The sequence below is a fragment of the Lissotriton helveticus genome, chromosome 1_1 (genome assembly GCF_964261635.1).
Source record: "Lissotriton helveticus chromosome 1_1, aLisHel1.1, whole genome shotgun sequence".
Taxonomy (NCBI): Eukaryota; Metazoa; Chordata; class Amphibia; order Caudata; family Salamandridae; genus Lissotriton; species Lissotriton helveticus.
In genome coordinates, this window is record NC_136057.1 from 1,337,911,835 (window position 1) to 1,337,935,116 (window position 23,282).

General features: G+C 44.4%; 1 protein-coding gene across 1 annotated transcript in view; it reads left to right on the forward strand.

Annotated features, from left to right (window-relative positions):
- The window catches only part of LOC144772860 (G-protein coupled receptor 54-like), a 76,695-nt gene that overhangs the window by 38,253 nt on the left and 15,160 nt on the right, over window positions 1-23,282 (forward strand). The window contains exons 2-3 of the mRNA XM_078657501.1: window positions 15,903-16,027; window positions 21,207-21,342. Coding sequence (XP_078513627.1) covers window positions 15,903-16,027; window positions 21,207-21,342 — 261 coding nt within the window. The remainder of the gene's footprint in view (window positions 1-15,902; window positions 16,028-21,206; window positions 21,343-23,282) is intronic.

The window sequence follows — 23,282 nt, forward strand, 5'->3', positions numbered from 1 at the left end:
CGTGTCCTTTTGACAGATTTACAACAACAAAAAATCGTCTCAAAGTTCAGGTGAAGAGTTTCTGTCAAATACTTGGAAAATTGAGAATAATTCTGATCTTTAAACAGACGTGCCTCTATGACTATGAGCCGGTTCAGGATCTGGCTGCGGATTGGGAGGGTCTCCCTCGCCTGCCCTTGAAGGCCACAACAGCACCCCCCCCCTGCTGCCCTCTCCACTGTGCCATAGGAATTTTGCGACGTACGGGCCCAAACCGATATGGGGAGTAGTTGTGGCGTAGTGTCTGAGCTGCTGACTTTGGAACAGAGATGCAAGGTTCGAGCTCCAGGCTTGGCTCGACATCTTATGGTTCTCGGCAGATCCCTCCCACCCCCCCGCACCCCCACCCCCACCCCCTTGATAAAAGCGCTCGAATAGCCTAGTTGTACCCGTCGAGTTCGTGCCTTATAATAAACCTGCAAACATAAAATGGAATTCCATGAAGGGAGCCCCGTTTGTCCTACTTTTTTTTTTCTTGCAGATATATATAGCGCTAACACAACCCGAATGTATTGGAGCGCTTTACGTGAGAAAGACACACTCATTATTTGGTAGGCGCAGCGAGATTAAGTGATTTGCCCAGAATCACAGGATGTTGAGCCGACGCCGAGGCGCAAAGGTCGGTAGCTCTAGCCGTTAGGCTACATACATTTTCTGTCTGGGTTGCTCAACATGCACAAAAACAGGGATTTTTTAAATTTGCGGCAAGGCCGCTACATTACTTCGGAAAATGAGGCGGGTGTACACATCTCCTGGGTACCACTTGGATACCTTAAAAGGCAAAGCATAACATTGTTTTTATTTGTTTTCTAAAGCTTACCACTACCCAGGTATGGTGCGTCAGGTACCAAAGCCACAGAGAGTGACCAATATACTACAGTGACGAGATGGCAAAAAGTATAACGGGAGGCTTTTAATTCCGTCTATAAATTGTAGTTGTATCTATGTAGCGCTTATTGTCGTACAGACATTATTTGAGCCAAAATTATGTACTCGGGTTTCTAACACAATATTATCAGCCTTCCTTCCCTTGTTTTATGTTTGTCTTTCTAGTTTATCACCTGTGCTCGTTTGCGCTCTGCACCTCACGCGCTCTCTTTTATAAGAAGAAACACCAGTTGAGCACGTGACCTACACAGAATGTACATAACTCCCGTATCGGGTCATCAGGGGTGTGTTACTTTCCGAGGACCTGCTTTTCAGTCAGCTGGAACGAAGCACTAGTGAAAAAACATACACATACATTGTGCCTATGTAGGCAACACTCCCCGCCCTTTGTAAGGTTAGCCGGGGCAGAAATTAAAACTGACTCACCTCACTCAGGCCCTGCTGCCTGCTGACTGCTGTTGGTCGGGTCGGTCACGGTGGCACTGTGGCAGACACAGGGCGGTCGGGCTAGGCGGCGCCGGCGCTAGCCACTGCCAGTAGCCACTAGTCTAGAATAAAATTAATTTATGGGCCTGGCCGCTGACCGAGACTCCGTGCGCACCTCTGCAGACTGCTCCTCGAGTCAGTCACGCGCAGTTAATTGCCCAATGGGAGGATGTTTGTGCAGGCCTGCATCGGGAATTCAGACATGATTGATGTGCCCCCCTGCCCTGAACAAAGTGAGTGACGCTGTGGCTGGGGCCGGGGGCAAAATCGGCCCCCAGACACAAAACCGGCCCCCTTTTCAGAAACCGGCCCCCAAAACCCTCCAGCCGACCGGGGGATTGCCCGGTGCCCTGACTCACTGGAGTCCTTTGATGTCCGGACCCTCTCGCCTGGGGGTCAGAGGGGCCGGGATGATGGTGTCCAGACACCCAGCAGGGGGGTGGAGCCAGCGCCCAGGGAGGCCGGAGGGCGATCGAAACCAGGCATCCGGGGACGGTTGGAGAGTCATCGAAACTCCCCTCTCCTTGTCTCTGGTGGAGTGGCCACTCTACCACCCGGAGGGTTCTTGGTGCCTCGATGGCGGGCTCGCTGGGGCCGTGGCCGCGGTTGGTCCGGGACCACGTGTCTTTGGCGTGATGGGCCCAAGATGGCGTCGGGCCTGGAATGAGGGTCCGGGGTGGGCACCGGACCGGTGATGCTGGGGCGGCCCGAGGGTGCCGTGTCAGTGGTTGTGGGCCGCCGGGTGGCGGATCTGGTGGTTTGGAGGGCGTGCAGGGGTGTGCCCGAGGCCGGCCCGGGCTGGATGGAGGGCCGATGTTGTCCGGGGCCCGCCATGCGGGAGGGGTAGGACCACGCCACGAGGCCGGGTCCAACACTCATTATTAAGGGGGGCATTTATACCAGCATGTAAATGGGACCTGCCTGGCCTAGCTTGAAGGCCGTTGCCTTGTGCACCATAACGCTTCTGCCCAACCTCTCTCTGGCACTTTCATTAAAGAACTGCCGGAAGTTTCACGGATGCTTAGTAACCTTCAGGGTCGGTCTTGCACCCAAAAACTTCAAGTGCTTAGAGGACAGTTTTGGGACAGATCTGAATGAAGTCTCTATTCTTACATCCACACTTTCATGGAGCCTAGAATAATCTTCATAGTGCTCTTGATTTAATGTATTTTAATGTATTACAGTACAGATGCAAGTACCTTATTAAACCCTTCCTTTGACCTTCCTGAAACCTGAGATAAAGGCAGGCTAACCGCTCACAGCCTTCGTGAAATCTGAGGCTCGGCCAGCTTGTCTTGGCTTCGATGCCAGTCTGCATTAAGACAAAGTATTACAGCTGTGGGTTTCTGAGGCATCTAGTCCTCGCGGTCAATTTCAATCAAGTTTGCCCACCAGTAACTGCTGGACAATTGGTAGAATGAAACCATTGGCTTGTGGTGTAGATTAATAGCCATTTGAAGGCCAGGGCTGCAGAGATGGGAACCAACGCCGAGACGGAAGCTTCGGGTTTTCTCTGATGCCAGATTATAAGAGCAGAGCTGTGTAATTCCTCAACCTGTTACTGGCAGTGTTATGCACAGATTTGTCGTGTGTTGATATGTCTGAATGTTAGTGCTGCCCGTTTTTATGCAGGTTTCTAACTGTGGAGAGGATGTTGACCCGCTCCTTCCCAATCCCTGAGATTTGTGGGAAGCAGCACATGTGCCATGCAGCGCTGCCTCTACAAATTACTCCTCGCCGTGAACCTGTTGGAAGACCTGTTTCCTTAAATAAAGATGGTTTCGAATTCTGCTGTTTAGTAAGCTAGGATTTAGTAAACAAGGAGGTTCAACTAGAGCTGAACTTAGTGCATAATGCTATACAGGTGTAGTGCCTACCCCGAATTACCACGCCGTTTCGTCACTCTTCGTTTCCTGGGTCTCAACTCTTTCATCTTAACCCCTTTGTTATATCTACATGCGATTGTGTTGTATATAGTTTGTTAGTTTCCGTGAGCTTTTGCCTTTAATAGAGAATGTTCTATCTCCAGTGTTCTGGAGTCATGTCGTGTGATGACATAGGTGCATTCCTCTTTGGGTCAGTTCTCTGCTGGCTGGAGAAGGTTCGCAAATGCAATGTATCCTGTGTGCACAATAAACCTGATACTTCTTTATCTATGGCTGCATCTTTTATTGAATTACTACAGATTCCCTTCCTTCTCACCTCATTTTTTCCCTTCCTGCTTTATACACATCAGAGTTCGACATGTTATACCCATCCTATTCTTCCCAGGTACCTTACTGTTACTCTTGGCCCCTCCCCTCTCAACAGAGGGCGTAGCCATTGGTCACATCTGACATGTGACACACTGACGTCTGCAGGATACATCCCTGACCTCTCCACGTCTCCTTATAACATGTCCGATAGTTTCACCTCAGCTTTGTATAGGCCTGGCCTTCAGTCGGCAAATTATAACTTTTCAGATTAGAAAATGCAGGGAAGATGCAAGAACATTGCTGGTGGCAGAGATGCCAGGAGCAGGAAGTCACTAGAAAACACCACCTAAATTCGAGTAGAAATATCCGCGGCGCTGTCGCTCCTAATCTTCTCAATGTCATTAACCGTGGTCCCTCGCGTCCCTCCGTTCACCATGTGGCGGCGAGTGTTAATGGTCCTGTTTATCTTGTCTCGGTGTTGCCACACCAACCATCTGCTCGCTTAGCGAAAACGAAGCAAATTGAAAGCTCGTCGGCTGTCTTTGTTCAGCTGCGCCGGCGGTGGGCGCCGTTGGCAGGCTCTGCTCGTTGCTTTCTTTGCGGCGGCGCGCGGCGCACAAAGGTCAGGCGTCTCCGCTGTTGCTGCGTCATTGACCGATGGGCGCCCTTTCTGCTGGGCGTCCTGCTCGATAAATACTTACTCTGAATTCCAGCTGATGCCGCTCAATCTCCCGCGTGCAGCAGGTGGCGCGCGACGCATCAAGCCTACTAAACAACGGATTAGGTCTGCGGGTTCCATGGGGCTATCGTGTCACCGGCCGGGGAGCACATCTATTGGCGCGCTCCTCTGTCAATCACGCGAGGAGCAGGGCGGACTCCCACCTGGGAGATCATAGGCTCATAGCAGTTTTAATAAGTGCTGTTTTTTTTTTAAAAAGCAGCAGGTGACGGCTCACCGACTACCTTTGTCCTTTCCTTCCAATAATGGGGTTATCTTGAGCTGGGCAAAAGTGGATAAGGACTCTTTCCTTTCGAATCTAATTGCTGCATCTTATACAGTGGTCGAAGTGGGGAAAAAAAAGTAGGGGAACTGTGGGTGGAGAATCAGGGGGCGGGAATAACCGAAGATTGAATCAGTGGGCGGAGTCAGGGGTGTGGCTAGAAATAGCAAAACATACCAATTTTTAGTACGTTTAGCATTTCACTGACCCGTTACAGCTTATAACGTTATTTAATTAAAAGAATGGATATGTTTATTTGAGGTTTAATTCAGGAAAAAGCAAACACTCATAGGGAATACAGGTTTATGTAAAGCGTGTGAAATATAAGCAGGAACAACATGTTACCTTAATGCTTTTACGCTCATTGTTCAGAAATCCATGATTATTTTTTGTCTCAAACATTGAGGTCATGAATGCAGGGCTCCTCCTATACAAATGTGTTAAGCAGGGCTCAGAGAGCATGGGACTCATGTCTGAGCATACCCGTCCCACTCGGGGTGACAAATGCAAAAAGAATAATTGATGGACAGAATGCAGAACAATGTCATACATTCACCCCAGTTCAGAGATCTGGGCCTAAATCCATTGTTTCTTTGCTCACCATGCCATTCCAGTTTGGACCCAGCCATATGCAAATCAGTCTTGATCCTGCGCCCAATGTGAACAGTCCAGCCCGAACTGCCAGGCCATATGTATTCAAGTGTCCTTTCATTCGGGAAGTGAACACAAAGCAGTACCCACTGAACTATACACATAACATATTGCTCTTTGATATGCATGGTACATGTTCTTTGCAGCAGCAGGCATATTACCCCTCTTCACTACCTTAGATGAGTAAAACAGCCACTAGACAAAACATGCTCCCATCTCTCTCCAGCAGGTACATTGATTACCAAAGTTATCTTGGCACTTGTATTGTTGACCAAAACCTGCTGAATATACAAATAAGTTTACAGTGTTTTTAAAACTCCTGCACTTGTACAAAACCCGTCCCCCCAAACTAAACTGGCCCCCTACCCTTCCAGTCGCCCTGGGAAACGCCTGCTCCTGCCCTTTCACTGCTCCTGTCCAGTCAGTACTCCTGCTCATGCGCGATCAACACTCCTGCTTCGTCAATTCCCCCACCCCCTCCCTTCTCCTGGCCCGTCACTTCAAGTTCAAGTTCGGCATTTATATAGCGCACTACTCACCCATAGGGTCTCAAGGCGCTTGAGGGAGGTGGGGGATTACTTATCAAATATCCAGGTTTTGAGTTGTTTTCTGAAAGAGAGGTGGTTTTGGGTAAGGCGAAGATGGGTGGTAAAGTTTGAAAGTGGTGGGGTGTAAAATGAAGACACCAATTATCAATTAGTGAGCAAACATAAGTAGGCATAAGCTAAAGAGGAAGGGAGGCATGGTATATTGTTGACTGGACAGGATAAGCCTGGTACCAATAGTGTAGCGTAAAATGAACAGTGTTATTAAACAAAAGAGAAAAAGTTAAAAAAGCTTGGTGCTGGGTACTTTTATGATACGTCTTATGGGTCTACCAGCACAATACTCTTGACAGGGCAAAACGTGTCATTGCTAGCTCTTTCAAATTATTCACAAAGAAACATTATTTTGCACTTCATGTGTTTAACGCAGTTCTCGCTCTTTTGCTCTGCAAAGCGATGAGAAGAAAGACTTTCAAATCACGTCATTTGATAACACACACACAGCCATTTAACATTTCAGCCAGGGCAATGCCAAATACTTTAAACTCACCAGGGCCTGAACATGTTGACTTTCAGCCAAGCACAAAAAGACAGTAAAAAGGTTTGCATGGCGTTCTGCAGTCATACAGACAATTCCAACCCTTCTCTTATAATGTACAGATTCCTCGCTGCACTCCTGGCTCTCCTAATGCACCTCCGCAGGTTGCTAAAGGAAACAGCAGGCTGCGCGCACCACGCGGTGGCACTTCACCAGTGCATCTCTTTCTAAGTTTTGAAACCCATTTCACTGGTGAAATTAAATCCTGACTAGAATAAATGTTAGCGTACAGCAGCACCATGAAGTGAGAGAAAGAAAACAGACATAGTGGCTGATATGTAGTCACTATGGTAACACGTAATTAAATTCGCACATGTGAGCCCCCCACTAAAAGTATGTGCCGGGAGTTGCTGATACAATTGTGCCACAGCATCCTGTCTGCAGGATATCGACGGAGCTCACTTGGGGAGGCTGATCGGTGCTGAGGAAGTTGTTCTGCAATCACCTTCGGATAAAGTCCGCGCTACATAAAAATGCATTAAATTAAAAAAAAGATCGTGAAGATAGCAAGCCACGCATTCACACTTGTCTGTAGAACATTAACAGCGCCAGGGGCTAGATTCCGGGGTTGAGTTTGCCGCCTCCATCCACTAACCACACACACACTCACAACTCGTCACAAGATAGCCATGGTGTCAAGTTCCCCACAGTACCCTGCTTGGGGAAAGCTCATCTCTAATCATCAACCCTAATCTCAGGGCCACTTTATATGCTAAAGGCAGAGGGCGGCGCATTGTCATTCGAAGGAGGTAATCAGCCTCAATCGGAATGACAATGGGCCTCCTCGGTCTGTGCGAGCTCAGGGGGGGCTGCTGCAGCCTCTGGAGTTCACAGAGAAGTGCAAGCAGCCCCTGGAAGCAAATGAAAAAAGTTTTAAAGTTGGACTATTCTTCCCGCCCGGGACTCTTTTGTGAAAGCAGAAGTAGGGGATCGGACTGAACAATTTTCTAGAAGTAGGGGCACGCCGTGCCCACCGATCCCCCTCCACTTCTACCACTGATCTTATAGCAGTCTTGTGATATGTTTGGAGGAGCTCAAGGACGTGGGGGCTTGAGCAAATTAGAAGCTTCTACAAAGTCTGAGGAATTGCACGAGAGATGCTTACTGTTACGCTGAACACCCGTCATACTAAACGTGCAAGGTGGTTTAACACAACCCGCATGAAAACACATAATTTGTTATTGTCTACAAACAAGGCTGTACTAAGAGATCCAGAAATGGTCCGTACCTGCAGAAAGGGGTATAAGTAGGGTGACCAGGCGTCCCCGTTTTGCCAGGACGGTCCCTGTTTTTAAGCAGCTGTCCCAGCAAATTTCAAGAAATTTAGCTTACGTCACGGTTTTTACAGAGGGTCGATTGAAAACGGTGGGAGGTGTTTTTTATGTTTTACAAAGCAGGGATAGTTAGCAGTTGTTTCAAGAAAGCAATTTAATTAACAGGCAAGCGACTGGGTTTAAAAATGGCATTTTATGTATGTTCTCACCGCCTGTTCTGTAATTCTCTGCTGAGGAGCGCTCTCGTCGCTTGAAGTAAAATTGTAGTCCTTCGTCTATTTTTGTGAAATGTCCCTGTTTTGGGCCTTAAAATTCTGGTCACCCTAGGTATAAGGCTTCCATACAGGCCCAGAAAAGGACACTAAGGGAAGAAGCTTACAATGACCTAGTAAAGTCTAGCAACCTCAAAGACAGTGAGTTTTTCAGGCAAATGGCAAATCAACACAACTCGGAGAAAGCGCAGGAAACTGGGCTCGATACAGTGATCCCTCCAGGTGCCTTCATCAGACATTTTTCTCAATTATTTCGGATCCTTTCCCCTCAGAGGGGCACGCTCCTAGCAGTACGCAGGCAAAAACATCTGCAGCCCTTTAGCTCCCACCCAACTCCTCTGCAACTTAGAGAACGATATAAATGACGTGATAGAGGCCATCAAGCGGTACCCTCCCTCAAAATTCCCAGGCCCTGATGGGATTCTGGCAGATCTGTTCGGGACAAATTTACACATTTCGGCACCACTTTTGACTAATGTCTTTACTGTCATTTTATCTATGGGTCCACCCAAGGCCTGGTCACATGCAACTACAGTTCCCATCTTCAAGAAAGGATCAAATCAGGATCCAAAGTGTTACTGCCTCAGATCTTTAATAAACTCCACTGCTAAGATAATGGGCAGGATCCTCCTCGAACCACCGCAAACCTCAGCAACTGATAACAAGGTCCTTTCTGATCTCCAGTTTCGGTTCCGTGCCAGCCTTGGAATCGTATAACAATAACTCAATCTGTACCTGTTAACAGCAAGTACACAGGAGCAAAGAATGGCAAAGTCTATGCAGCTAACATGGACTTGAGCTTGGCCTTCGATTAAGTTAGTCAGTCAAAGCTCTGGGCAATTATTTCTGATCCAGGGTTCAAGCCCAGTGTCATAGATTTTCTCAGGGAGCTCCACCTTGAGATAACTGCAAGCGTGTGATGTGGCCCAGTCGTGAAACAACAGACAGTTTGAGACTGGAACGCAACGTGCACCAGAGGTGTATACTGGTCCCGTTTCTCTCGTCTCATTATACGTTAATGGTCTGGAGAAGCATCTACTGAACTTCAGAGCTGATTGCTCCATGGTTAACAAACACAGTACACTGGCTCTTGTCTGTGCCGGTGATACTGTTTTGCTGGCCAGGATCACAATCAGTTTACAGTAATTATTAGACCAATTCTGGTCCTTCATAATAGCATAGACCTGGTGCTAAAATCAGTTAAAAATTCACATCATGGTCTTTGGTTCCCGAGCCAAAGAAAATGGGGCTTTCTTTGTTAATGAATAAAGATCGGCAAGGTTCAGTCTTATCCCTATCTGGGATAACTATTTGAGGATAGGCTGACTTGTGGACCTTTGAAAGTTGGCAGGGCAGCTGTCCTAGCAGGTAGCAAAGAAGCGGCCTTAGGCTTTCTGGCAGATAAAGCAGGAAACCCATTAAAGAGTTGTTAAAATGTACAAGTCTAAGTGTTGCCAAGGTACCACATAGGGGGCCAGTGTCTAGGGCTTTTGCAACCAGCCGGGTCTGGAAAAGGTAGAATACGGATTTATAAAATGGCTGCTTGCTGTACCCAAGTCAACTAGCAATTCTGTATGCCACACGGAAATTGGGCTAAGGTACATAAGTGATTTTGTGAAGTTGCAGCCTCTTTTTTTATGGTTAAAAATATGGACCAAGAGGGAAACATCACTGAATCACACAATTCTAGCTGATTGCTTGAACCTAGAAAAAAGCTTAAAAACACCTTGGATTGCATACAGATCCAAGACTTGCATTTGGCTGAATTGAGATGAGGCATTCTCGAACGCTTGTGCTTTTATGGCCAGCTTCTCCATAACATTGACTAAATATTCTTTAGTTAAATGCGCAGAGAAAAGGATGTCAGAAAACTCAGGAATGTCCACAGTCGTCACCCATGCTAAATCTGCATCTGTCCTGGCACTGAGCCTTACCTCACGTGGGTTAACAATCTTCACCACAGGGTTTTGTTAGTCAGATTACCTCTGACTAGAAGGAAGGGTCCCTACTTGGACAAGGTGCATACCCTTGCCAACTAGAGGCCCCCATTTATAACACTAGTCAATTTCTAGAATAATGTTTTTGATGTCAATAACTCTGCCATAGTGAAATCATTGCAGGAGGACATAGAGCACAGCCTGCATAATTTTAACAGCAGCTATATGATTATGTGGATGGGAGGTTTCAATGCTAAACAGTGTTTAGTGTCCCCAGAAGTGTCATGCCGCTTTCTGAGTACTGATGGGGAGACCGTTACACATTTTTTTCATAATTCTTACAGGGATATACTTAATCTGCTGCTAATAAGATATAATTTATTTGGTGTTTGCTTTTGATTCTTTTAATAGAAGCCTAGTTGCTACTCCTACATGTATTGGGCACAGTCGTTTTAGTATTATTGATTTTATTTTACTGTCATTTAACTTGAGGGCAGGGTTGGGAAATTATTTGGCACTAAGGAAATCTACGCGAATGTCCAGAACTTTATGTCTCCTGTGGCCCAAGTAAAGGTGGTGTTATCTTCACCTTCTTGGTGCAACATCCTTTCTCGCTTCTTCAGGGATAAGAACCTGTCATTCACTGTCAGAATTTAGGCCAGTCGATTCTCTGGAATGTCTTAGAATTCCTAAAGGTCTAAAGTCAGGCTCGCCTCTGGACCCGTGTCTTGCCAGGATTCTGGCAGCGGCAGCTGAGGTCACTAACGCGGAATTGAACTCCATCATAATTTAATCCCTCCAGAAAGCAGTAGATCCTTTGGCTTGGAAGGAGGCTAAGATCTTGCCTCTCTTGAAAAAGCAGTCATTGGACCCACTCTGTCCAGGGAACTTCTGGCCTATCTCCCTTCTCCCTGCATTGGTAAAGGTGTGTGAGAAGTTGGTAAATAAAAAGCTCTCAGTTTTTGTGGAAAAGGAGGCGCTCCTACAACCAGCTCAATCTGGTTTCCGGGCATCACATAGCACAGAAACGGTGCTGGTTGAGGTGGCGGAGGCTATTCGGGACTGTCTGGATGCAAGCGGGTGGGCGGCGTGATCTTGCTCGACCTCTCGACTGCATTTGATACGGTCCAGCACTTACTTCTTTTGTCACGTCTGGCCAAGATTGATCTGTTAGGCACGGTGTGGGGCTGGTTTCGATCTTTTTTGGAAGGGTGGTCCGAGCAAATCTGGATTCCACCATCTTCCTCGTCTCCTTAGCCGGTAACAACTGGCGTACCACAGGGTTCCTCCCTTAGTCCCCTCTTATTTAATATCATGTGACTCCTCTGATATACCTGGCTCAGGTGTTGGGGTCTAAGGTGTTGGCCTACGCGGACGACACACAGCTGCTTTTTACCTGGGACAAAGGTGCAGACTCTGTACTTCGGGTCCAACATTGCCTTTCATCTATCTTCAAATGGCTGGCGGAGGCACAGCTTAAGTGTAACAAAGGGAAATCGGAGATTCTGCTCTTTGGCACATTTCCCCTTAATTTCAGAGTGCTGCTCTGGCCTCCTGAGTACCCATTACCGACATCGACTGGGCAGCCTGCAAAAAATCTGGGACTCTGGTTGGATGAAGGCCTTTCCTTCTCAGTACATATCAAGAAGCTGGCCGGCGGTTGCTTCGACCTGCTTAAATCTTTCAGAAGGTTCTTTCCCCTTCTGCCGCTTGAAACGATTACTTGCACGTTGATCCTGTCTCGGCTGGATTACGCCAATGTACTTTTTGCTGGTATCCTGGGCTTCCTGCTGAAGTAGTTACAGGTGGTCCAAAACACCGCAGCTAGACTTCTATTGGGTCTGTCGGCCAGAGACAGTGTCTATCATCAGTTGCGCTCTCTTCACTGGCAGCCAGACTAAAATTTAAACTTCTAACCTTGGCCCACCATGCGCTTCAAGGGTATGGCCCTCTCCACCTGCAGAGACGTTTATCCTTCTGTGGTCCTGCGCACTCCTTGTGCTCTTCGTCCTTATGCCTTGCCCCCGTCTCGTGTTTTAAGCGTCAGAGGATAGGGGGCAGCTCTATTTCAGTGAAAGCAGCGGTCGCATGGAATGCTCTTCCTTTGATCCTGCGTACCATCCACGATCCAGCAGTATTCAAGAAGAAATTGAAAACCCATCTACTTACCTGAAGTTCACGACTGTACCCTACTGGTTTCGCGCCGGGACACTCATGAGTAGCCGTGCGTGTAATAAATTCATATAACATAACAAACATAACATGTCTGGGGCTCAATCCTACTTGTTTATCCTGAAGTCAATAAAACAAGTTCACATTAATATATTTAAAACCTTCAATCAGATAGCTGCGTAGAATGTTCCTGCTGTGGAGATCTGTGGGTAATAAGTAAGTGACATGGCTAAATGCAGGCAGGACTGCTAAGCCTTTCATGCTTCTGAAATTGATAAAAATATTTCAACACAACAACATAAAACTCTGCAGTAAAATATGTTCTGGCCACTAAAAACCTGTGTGCAACATGCAGGGGGTACTTAGCCTTTTATCCTTCTGAAGGTGATAAAATGAGTACCAGTAAATTTGATATTAATCACAACAATTATTTAATAGCGCAAGAAACAGTTCCATTTGTAATGTGTTATATGTAAAAGGACCATGGTGTTAAATAAACACCATAAATAAACAACGTAGACTGTCATTTGAAACAACAGGTAAAGTAATGAAAGAAATACTTACTGGAAATCTTCATTAACTCTTAACAGTTGGGTTTGAATATGTCGCAGGATGCATAAATAACACTTAAAAATTCCATCATCAAATCAGTCCTATGATCCCGAAAACACATGTAGTGTGAGGACTTGAGTGGGCTCAATTGCTCGTTTCATTGTCAGAGTGATGGGTGTATGCTTCTTTGGTTGGGTCTTTCATTAGATCAATGTGAGCTGGCATTTTAGAGTGTAGAGTGTCAGCTCAAATGATAAATGATTTGTACACATTTTGTACTAGCATGTTTGTGAGCTCATACCAATGGTTATTGACATGAAGAATAAGGGCCTCATTATAAGTTTGGCGGACGGGTTACTCCATCACAAACGTGACGGATATCCCGTCCGCTGTATTACGAGTTCCATTATATCCTATGGAACATAATGGAACTTGTAATATGGCAGAGGGGACATCCGTCGCATTTGTGATGGAATACCCCGTCTGTCAAACTCGCAATCAGTCGCTAGAGTATGAGCTCAGCCATTATTCCGATAGTGTAAGAGAGTGTGAGAGCGAATGATTAGGTCTCAGTTTGTACGAGTAAGTATGCGTGTGTGAGGTCACATTGAAAGATTAGAATTGTGATGAAGAAGTGTGAGCTCAGATATTATTCCCAGGGTTTTAAGAGGTGTGAAAAAATGTGAGGGGGCTCTAAAAGGGGCATGGCCAAAAAAGCGTGACTAGGATTTCTTCCCTAGAGACATAACCTATGCTATTAAAGGAGAAGCTTAATGCATGTAAACTAAATTCCTGTGCTTACCATTAAGTGTGGCCTGGCCAGTATCTTGGTGGTAGTATGTGAGCATTCTGTTTTTGCATCCATAAATATATTACAACAACAGGCATACACCTAAAACAAGCCAGAACTATTAGCTTTGCCAATGCTTGCTAGCTGTTTAGATAAATGAATAACTGCAATCTTGTTGTATTTAAATTGTTTCAATTTTGAAACTATGAATCATTAATTAAACATTATTAAGGTCAGTGGAAGGGATAGTGGTCTTCAGAGTCTCAAACACTTTTTTTCTATCCCGGCACAATTATTAAATTATTAAATTGAATTTGTAGGGTGCACAGCTACCCTCTGGAAGGAAATGTAGTGAGCAGCCGCGGCCCATGGGGGGAGTTACGGTAGGGCAGGAAGGCGGGGAGGGGCAGGGTGCAGGGTGCTAAAAACCGGCATATGGATATTTGCAGGTAAGTAAACAATTTAATTAATAAAACGAATTTCGTAGTGCGTACTGCATCGCATTTTGCAATGCAAGGCGCGCTACGAAATTCATTTTATTAATTAAATTGTTTACTTACCTGCAATTATACATGTGCCGGTTTTTAGCACCCTCCACCCCGCCCCTCCCCTTCCCCGCCTCCCCGCCTCCCTGCCCCACCGTAACTCACTCCACGGGCCGCAGCTGCTCACACCTCATCTCTTTCCTCTACAGCACCCTCTGTTCACTCACTCCTGCATGTACTTCCTTACATCTCCATGAAATCACCATACCCATTCGCATGTAAGCACTGTATTTTGCTTTACTTTCACTTTGTCAATATATTGACAACTGTGTACCTCATTCACACACATTTTCATAGAATCACAATTGCAACGTGTGTATGTGACCATTACCATGAACAATTTTATGACCCACTAACAGGCACTATGAGAAACTCACACTGCTGTCTGCCTCAGCTCTAGAGATTTAATCAAGCCATAAAACATAAATGCAGAAATAACAGCCTGAAAATAAACACTGATAGAGAATGAAAGATTAAGGGAAACAAGTGAAATGTAAACAGAAACTGCATTGCTGACATGGATTATTTTAAGGGATTTTAATGTAATTGTTTATAAATCTATCAGTGTTTTTGTCTGGAGAGTTAAGGACAAGAACGGAGAGCCCGATAAGGACCCATTTCAATGTCAGTTTTTAAGGGACCCACACCACTTAGAGACCTGGTTATTCCTGCTATGTAAGGGCGTTTGAGCTTGAATGATTAAGTCACAGTTTGTATGCCTTTATCTGTAAGTTCACATGAGTAGGTTAGAGATGTGATGAACAAATTAGGGGTGGGTGAAATATTCTGTTCCACTTGTGGAATTGGCCGAATTGAGTAACTCCACTTTACTCTTGTAATGGGGAGTTCTAGCCAAATTTCTCCAATCGCTGTGTGGAGGATTTTTTTTGCATGAGGCTCCAGAACGGTAAGTTGGAGCGCAAGAGTAAGATTTGGCCTTCCTTAGCACATTTTCCGGTCGCTAGGAGCACATCAGGCGTAATTTATCTAACTCGGGTGGTCGCAGGTGAGCGCAAACAATCGCGGTCAGAAGGCTGCCGCTCGAGTCGAAAATCTACTCGAGATGCAGCAAAATCAACTCTAGTAGCTGCTCCTTCTGGTGCACCGCATAATTCTGTCCGTGCTGATTTTTCAGGCCGGAATGCACTACCTTTGCTCAATCACAGCATGAGCAGTGCAATGTGCCTATTTTTGCACATTGGCGGAACTCCCTGAAATCTTGCTGACTTTTTATGTACTTCAGTGGAATACGGCAGAGTCAAATTCTGCGAGTTCCACCCACCCCTAGAAAAAATATGAGCTTAGTTGTTATTCCTCTGATGGGAGTTGGAACACAGTGTGAGTTCTATGATTAGGCCACAGTTCATATGAATATGATTTTGAGCTCACATTGATAGCTTAATGATATTATGAAGTAAGTGAGAGGGAGCTGGAATGATAAAGTCACAGTTGATATGAGTATTCACATGCGTTTGAGATCATGTTGCTGTATTAGTGATGTGATGAATAAGTGTGAGCCCGGATGTCATTTATGTCACAGATTTTAGGACTATCTCTGTGAGTTCATGTTGATAGGTTAGGACTGTGATGAATGAGTGTGAGTTCAAATGTTATTCCTGTGAGTAAGAAAGTGTGAGCTCAATGATTAGGACACAGACATTTGATAATGCTTGTGAGCTCACATTGAAAGATTATGGACATACAGAATAAGTGTGAGGGTTGATCTTTCTGTTGTGTGGTGGTGCATGAGCTCAAATGATTAGGTCAAAGTGTGTGAGTGTGTGTGTGTATGTGTGTGTGTGTGTGTGTGTGTGTGTGTGCGTGTGTGTGTGTGTGTGTGTAAGACCACCATGATAGATTAGTGATATGATGAATGATTGTGAGCTTAAATGTTATTCTTGTGGTGCAAGGGAGTCAGTGCACTATGAAAGTTTAATTGTCTTCTCTCTTCCATTAGCTAACCTCGCCACCACTGACATCATCTTTCTGGTGTGCTGTGTCCCCTTCACAGCCACACTTTACCCCCTGCCCAGTTGGATCTTTGGAGACTTCATGTGCAAGTTTGTGAACTATCTACAGCAGGTATGTCTGGAGTTAGAACTGCTGGGAGAAGGGTGGGGAAAACATACATGTGATGGTCTGCTATGAAATGGATGCAGAACTCATGTAGTGTTTGAAAGAAACATTCTGATGAATACAAGTTGGTGAGGTTTCAATTTTGCAGCACAGTTTACAACCTTGGCATCCTGTGAAAGTTGAAACGTTAGGTACACTTTGCAAAACTCTGTGGTTGGAAACAAGTTTTTGCAGAAAAATGTTCAAACAAAAAATTATAATAATGCAACAGCATTCTCTGACTAAAGGCGGTGCTTTCCTCAGTTTTTTTGCAACATCTTTTGTAGGATATTTGTTTTGTAAATTTACATCCGCCGAAAAGATGGGGAAGCTTCACAAAAGCTTCGACAGAAACTGTAGTAATTTTGCACACACCTAATGGATCGCATGTTGTATAAAGTACAATATGACCAAGTACCACTATGAGTGGATATAGTTGCAGATGATAGAAGGAGTAAGAGGTCTCATATGGAGGAGGGGAGGTAAGACATGCTCTCTGTGTCGTTAGTGATCTGGGTATAAGGGACAATGACAGGTTGGAGCCCATGATGCTTCCAGGTTTACAAACCATGGCAGGGGCGATGGACCAGAAACAGCAGGACCTTGATCTTACTAACATTCAGACTAAGAGAGTTATGGTGTTTCCATAAGGCAATCTGACACCCACCTGCATTCCTGCAGCTAACTGGCAGCTGATATAAGTTTGAGTGTAATCAGCAGATATGTTCACCCAGGATGAAGAGGCTAAATGAGAGAAATCTGATTATTAATTTGTGGAAGGCCACCCACCACAAGGAATAAGCACAAACCTTGCCAGAGTGCATCATTAAAAATCACTCAATTAACCTAAGCTCAACACCCTGGTACATATGGTACAGAGCAGAAAGGCTTAACTTTAAGCAATGTGTAAAGTATTTATGCAGTACCAAAACAGTAATAAAGTAAAAATAGAAAAGAATAAAAGTCCCAAACCAAATTAAAAAATAGAATAACATTTAAACAAAATGATGCCAAAATGACAATGAAATAAATTTTTGCGGTTTTATGAAGAAAAAGCATGATAAAGCACAACGCGCCAATGATAGTCAGTGGTCGCAGGAGACCAGAACCTAGGCACATTTAAGGCTGGCCTTGATAGAGCGGGGGTCGGACACATAAACCAGGTTTATCATGAATAACATTTTTACATTCTGACCCAGTCTTATAAGTCCCACTCATATCACAGTAGTATAATTCTAAAGCCTCCAAGACCGCAGGGAAGGTTCTTAGAGACTCAGAGAGTGCCAGGCAGAGGTCCATAGGAGGGTTTGGTACACATTCAATTGACAATGGTCTGCTGGACACTTCCAGGAAAAAGGCTTCTTGTAGCTTCTAATATCCCTTCAGCCAAACAGGAGGTCACCCACCTGACCCTTGGAGTCCACTTCTTTGCCTTGGCACATGAGAGAGCAGGTCTGGTCCTTTCAGGTCTCTTCTTGGGTCATAGACAGACGGTTCTGTTCCTTAAGGATCTTCCCCAGATGTAGGAGTATTCTGAAGTGGGTGCCTGGAGGTGACTCATGTATGGCTGGCACTAGCTAGTGGATGGGATAACGCCAAGGCCAGGCCAGAGCTTCTTCCCTGACCAATGGGGCAAACATTAGCAGGGCCAACCCTACCCACCTTTCAATAGTTCTTGTTTGCCTTACGGCAGTCAGGCTCTAATTGCAATGTGTTAGGGCATTTTCAATATGCGAAAAGTCTTCATTCACATTAAACTTGGGCTCTGGGAGTTGGGTGTGTGGGGAGTGTACTGTGGTAATCATAGTGCACTTCAACATCTAACACTAATATCGAGTTTTGAGCAGGTACTGTATCCACAACAAACCCAGAGAGAGACGTCTGGAAGGACAAAAGTAGGGCCCTTCAGCAAATATACAGTGGATACGCATTATAACTGTCTTGACATCCTGTTCTCTCCCTTTGAAGTGTGCCCCAAGTATTATATATGAACCCAGCAGACCCTTCAATAAGGATTTAACAAGTAGAATTTGGCACTATAGTGTCAAGAAGGATGCCGACTGCCCCACGCTGCTTATCCTGTGGTGTTCAGATGAGACATATTTGCCCATTAAGGTAAACCTTTTTATTGGTCCTGCGGGGCATTTTATACATTTTCATACCTATTCCAGGCTTATCACTGGTTGGGAAAAGCTGGAGAGCTTATACTCCAGAAGCGCAAGGCAGTGATAAGTTTCATTTCTAAGAGTTACTTTTCTTAATATTTATTTTTAAATTTAACTTAAAAATTTAATTTGATTTTTAGTAACTATTAAAATAGTTGTTTAATTAGCTGGTCCGATTCCAGAGATACATTATTGGTATTGTAATCTGCAATCAATGAAGAGGTAGGCCTGTTTCAGTGACAATAGCTGTTGGGTGCTAACCACTGTAAGTACATGTTAACATTACATTTTCACATGTTCTGTTTTAAATAACAGCCACCATGTTTTCTGGGCTAAAAGGCCTACACAGGGGAGACTTAATAAAATGTAAAAGGATGTTTGTGTTTTTAACTTGTCAAAAAGGGTTTATTTTGAAAAGTTGTGGTGCATATGTTACAGTTTTATAGCCAGGCTACAATAGTGTGCCTGGATTAATATTTACACCACTATAGTGGATGGCACAATAGGAACCGCATTCCACTAGCAGCATTTAACTTCCCGGATGTGGGTACATTTTGTACCATATCCTAAGAACCTATAGGCAAGTTAAATACCTTTTAGGAATCTGTCAACTCAACCATGTTACAAGGGGAAGCACAGTCACATTACTACTGGTTAGGTGGGGTAAAGTGCACAGAGTGTTAAAGCCAGAAAAACATGGAACCCAGCAAAAGGCAAAAGATCTGGGATGGTAAGCAGAAAAGGCAGATTTCATACACTAAAGATGTCTGCCTAGGCACTGATGTGACAGACTGAAAATGTATAAACAGTTTGAGGAACGAGGGCTTTTAGGAATCAAGTCCAGCATACGTGCCCAGAAACATCTAAATCAATAGTGGTATGCAGTTCCCAGGGAATGGGAAGGGGTGCTAGTAAGGTCAGAGAAGGGGGGAGAAAAGGAAGGGGGAGGTTAGAACCAGGTAGGAGAATGACCAGAGGGAGGGGAGCTCCACCCTTTCAATTCAGGTGGTGGAGCCTCCTACAACTGGATGTAGGAGGACTAGTTACTTTACAAATGTACAGTGGCGATCTCCCTAGTGGAATGTTTGCAGAAAGCTATTAAAGTTTTTATAAATATGAAATAATTTTAATTATAATACAAATATAAATTAATTTAGAATGTTTGTTAATAAAATAGAGCTACTAAAATTCAATGTTACAGAACATTAACTTGTCAAATCAAAGGTGTATTAAAAAGGGGCTAATTTAAATATATTAATTGAATTTACAAGGACAAAAAAAACCTTTGCTCAGTAACATTTTTTCTTTTTATTTAATATGTAGTAGGTTCTATTAAAGGTTATGTGTTGAATGATTTTACATTATTTTTAATTGTTTAATAAAAGTGTACACATTTATTTTTTCTTATATTCTGTTCATTATTAACAAATATAATATAACATTAGCTGGTATGGGGGTGTTATTTTATTTCCCTGCATCCATTTTGTCTGTGGGAGTGTGTTGCAGAAACTATTAGTGGCCATTTGTGGTGCTTGGCTTACTCCAAAGCTGGAATGGAGAACATTTACGTCTGTTTTGACACCTTTACGTCTGTGGTAACTTAAGTTAGTTATGTAGAAATGGTCTTTGCCTTTTGACGTGTGTGTTTGTATTAGAATGTCTCTCCCTAAAATCCTCCTTAAATTTCCCCAAATTACTCACATTTGGTAGTGATTATTCCCCTTTTTCATACCACTCCCCTTTGTCCTCCTACATTTACTACAAACATGAATACATCTGTGTGTAGAAATCTCCTTGATGGATTTCTTTGCATAGAAAAGGTAGGAGGTGCGAAGGCCTCGGCCCAAGGTTTGTGAATTGCATTCAGTACTTCAAAAATGCAGTTTGAGAACCAGGCCTAGAGTTTTGAGAAGTGACTGAGATATAGACTAAGTAAGACCTGGGAGTGAGTCATGCTTTTGAACGGCAGTCTGTAATAGCATGGTACTGTTTTTTTAAAACATGTCATCTATGGCTAATGAAGCCTAATGGCTAAGGCGGTCGACCTCAAAGCTAGGCAAGAGACTCTCACCACCCTGTGATTCTGTGCAAATCACTTAACCTCCCAGTGTCTAGCAAAAATTATTGTAATGACTGTAATGCAACTGGTGCTCATGTAAAGTGCTCTGATACCTTTGGGTCAAGTTTGCGATATATATAACTCCGGGGAAAAAATAAAGTGGTGTAATGATTTTAAGATATGCAGTAATAGTGTGATGATGGCATTAAAGGGTCTAAGTTGTACAGCATTGCCAGTAAAGATTGTGCACTTGCATGGAGACATTTTCTTGGGATCTTGAGCTATTGTGCTGAAGAAGTCATGAAATGACTGTGGACATGTCTCTCCACAAAATATTAAGACTGCAGTAGAATATGAATAGTGATGAGAGCGCACCTTTTAGGAGTCCACCATATTGTTCAAGTTTACTCTTCATTTGAGGATTGTGCAATAATAAAGAGCTGTTCTTAAACTATTCTGCGGAGTGAAAGAGCCGCATTGCTGAGCTACAAGCAGCTGAACAGTGTGTAGAGAGCCTAGGTGCAGTTGGAACAAGAAGTTCTTGTTAGAAAATGGCCGCTCCACTCACCTTTTTCCCCAACCCTTTCCATGTGGTAATGTAATTTGTGCTGCTGTGATGACATCACCAGCCTTTGGTCACATTGTCCTCTGTCCTCCATCTTGTCATTCCCTGTCCCATGTACAACCACCATCTTGAGGGTTGAATGGCTTTGATTGCATGACCACCTGCAGAGATCAGCTGCTAACTGCACAGATGGGGAGTGGTGAACTCCGGTAGCTCCTCATTCACTCGTGCCCTTCAGCGCAAGGTCTAGTTCTGCGTTCAGCCAAGATATGAGAAGACCTGTCGCATGATGCCTCACCAAGCTTACACTATACTGAGTTTGCTTTCTAAACTGAACTTACATTTTGTTCTGCATAGGTGACCGTCCAGGCCACCTGCATCACTCTTACCGCCATGAGTGTGGACCGATGCTATGCCACATTGTTCCCTCTGCAGTCTCTCCGTCACCGAACCACTCGCGTTGCCATGGCAGTCAGTGTGGCCATATGGATTGGTACGTATCTCCACTTACATTCCCAGATTGCATTGTGAGTGAAAAATGATGCCAACTATGAATTATAGCCAGATTGTACAATTTGTAAGAATTATGTACGTTTTGTTAGGGATATTTTAAAACCTGTGCCTCCATGCACCAGTGTGCCATGCTCTTTTTTTATTAACTGAGTGCACTGCAAAGAAACAACTAGTGTTCAATATTCTGACATTTCCCAGACGCTGTTTGGCCCCAGTAAAAATGTTTGCTTGTGAGTTTTGATATGTCAGGTAGGCAGATCGACCATATATAGACCTCCTGGATTTCCAAGATGTAAGAAGAAACAGGGACTTTGGTTAACACTTTAAAGAGAAGAGGAATACCCACCGTCTGTAAGATAGCCACCGCTTTCCATCAGAAGAGATTCAGGGCTCAAGGTAAAAGGAGTACCACCTAGGAGAAAGTTTAATGTGTTTTTGTGACTTCTGGGAATTCAGTGCTGAGCTTGTACAAAATAATAAAAAATAGTAAGTACAGGGTCCATGAGATGTTTGAAGGCGCCCACTGCCAGCGCTGCCTAATGCCATTGTTGCTGAATACCAAGTCTGCCTAGTCTTGATTCCACCTCATACGTCTTTATTCCAGCACCCTGGGCTTCTAGTCTCTTTATCTCACTCTTCCAGGTTCTTTTCATTTCTGCTTTCTATCTTTTTCACTGCTTTTCTTCTTTGTCCCTTTTCTGCCTTTCTTCTTCTTGCACTGAGTCAAAGTCCAATGATTAAAAATAAGTTGTGGTCCTCAAAAACGAGTGCTGGTGTCTCCCATCTGTAACTAACAGCAGCAAGTAAGCAATGGAGAAGCTGGACAGGGCTGGTCTCAGGCAGAGGGAGAGGGAGAATACCTGCAGTTGTGTTCTGAAACTGAAGGGAAAGTTATTGTGACAGCTGGTAGACAGGGCACATGTCTCCTTGAGTTTCACAGTGTCACAAAGAACAATAAGTCAAGGATGCTGCATACAAAGCACAGCAGGCACTTATGGAAGACGTTTGACAAGAAGAAAGGTGAAGGGAGAATAGTGGCTGGGAGCCTGGTGAGCTAAATGCTTGTCCTTGTGTTCAGCGGTGATCTGAGCAGCTGGACCCCGTAGGCATACAGGTGGTGTTGTACCTTGACAAAAGTGTGACTACTGGATGGCACCATATACCAAATGTGCATGATGCCAGAATAACCAAAAATTAGGGTATGATCCAGAGACGTATTAACTACTAGGTGAGAGCTATAGGCTTCTTACACACACATAGAATGAATGTGTAGTCTTTTTCACGCAGGGATATAAGTTTAGCCCTGAAGAAGGCCCCAGGTCAGTTTGTACTCACTGCAAGGGCTGAAACATGTTGGCATTTTCTTAAACCAAGGTTAACTGAGTTATACATCTCAATTGTAACCTTGTCTATTATATATTTTTAACCATATCCCCAGTATCCTACTAATAAAGGATTTGTCTTGGGATATACTGTGAGGTATTTTTAAACTCACTACCCACCATTTTCCTCTGGATCCCTGCACTATCTAGCATTCATTTAAGAACTCCCAGAGACTTTTCTCTGGTTGAGTCCGCCCTGGTGGTATTACCCTATGTGGGTGTGGATAGGCGCTGATGATGATGCATGGCAAGATTAGTGAGTGAGGCGTCTACTCCAAATTTCTTTGAATACTTTTGAAATAGAAGTGTGGCCTGTTTTTCTCTCTTTCAGGGTCCAGTTCCCCTTATGTGAGTAAGTGTTTGTTTCTGGGAGAATGCAACTGAACTAAAAATCTCCCGCTCTCTGGAAGTGAGACAACTAAATGATTGTCTCTCTTTCATATTACAAAAATTGCAGGGCATTTCCCAGCCATTTTGTGGTACACTTATTTCTACGTCATAGTTATTCATCACCGATAAAACTACAGGTTGGTTAATG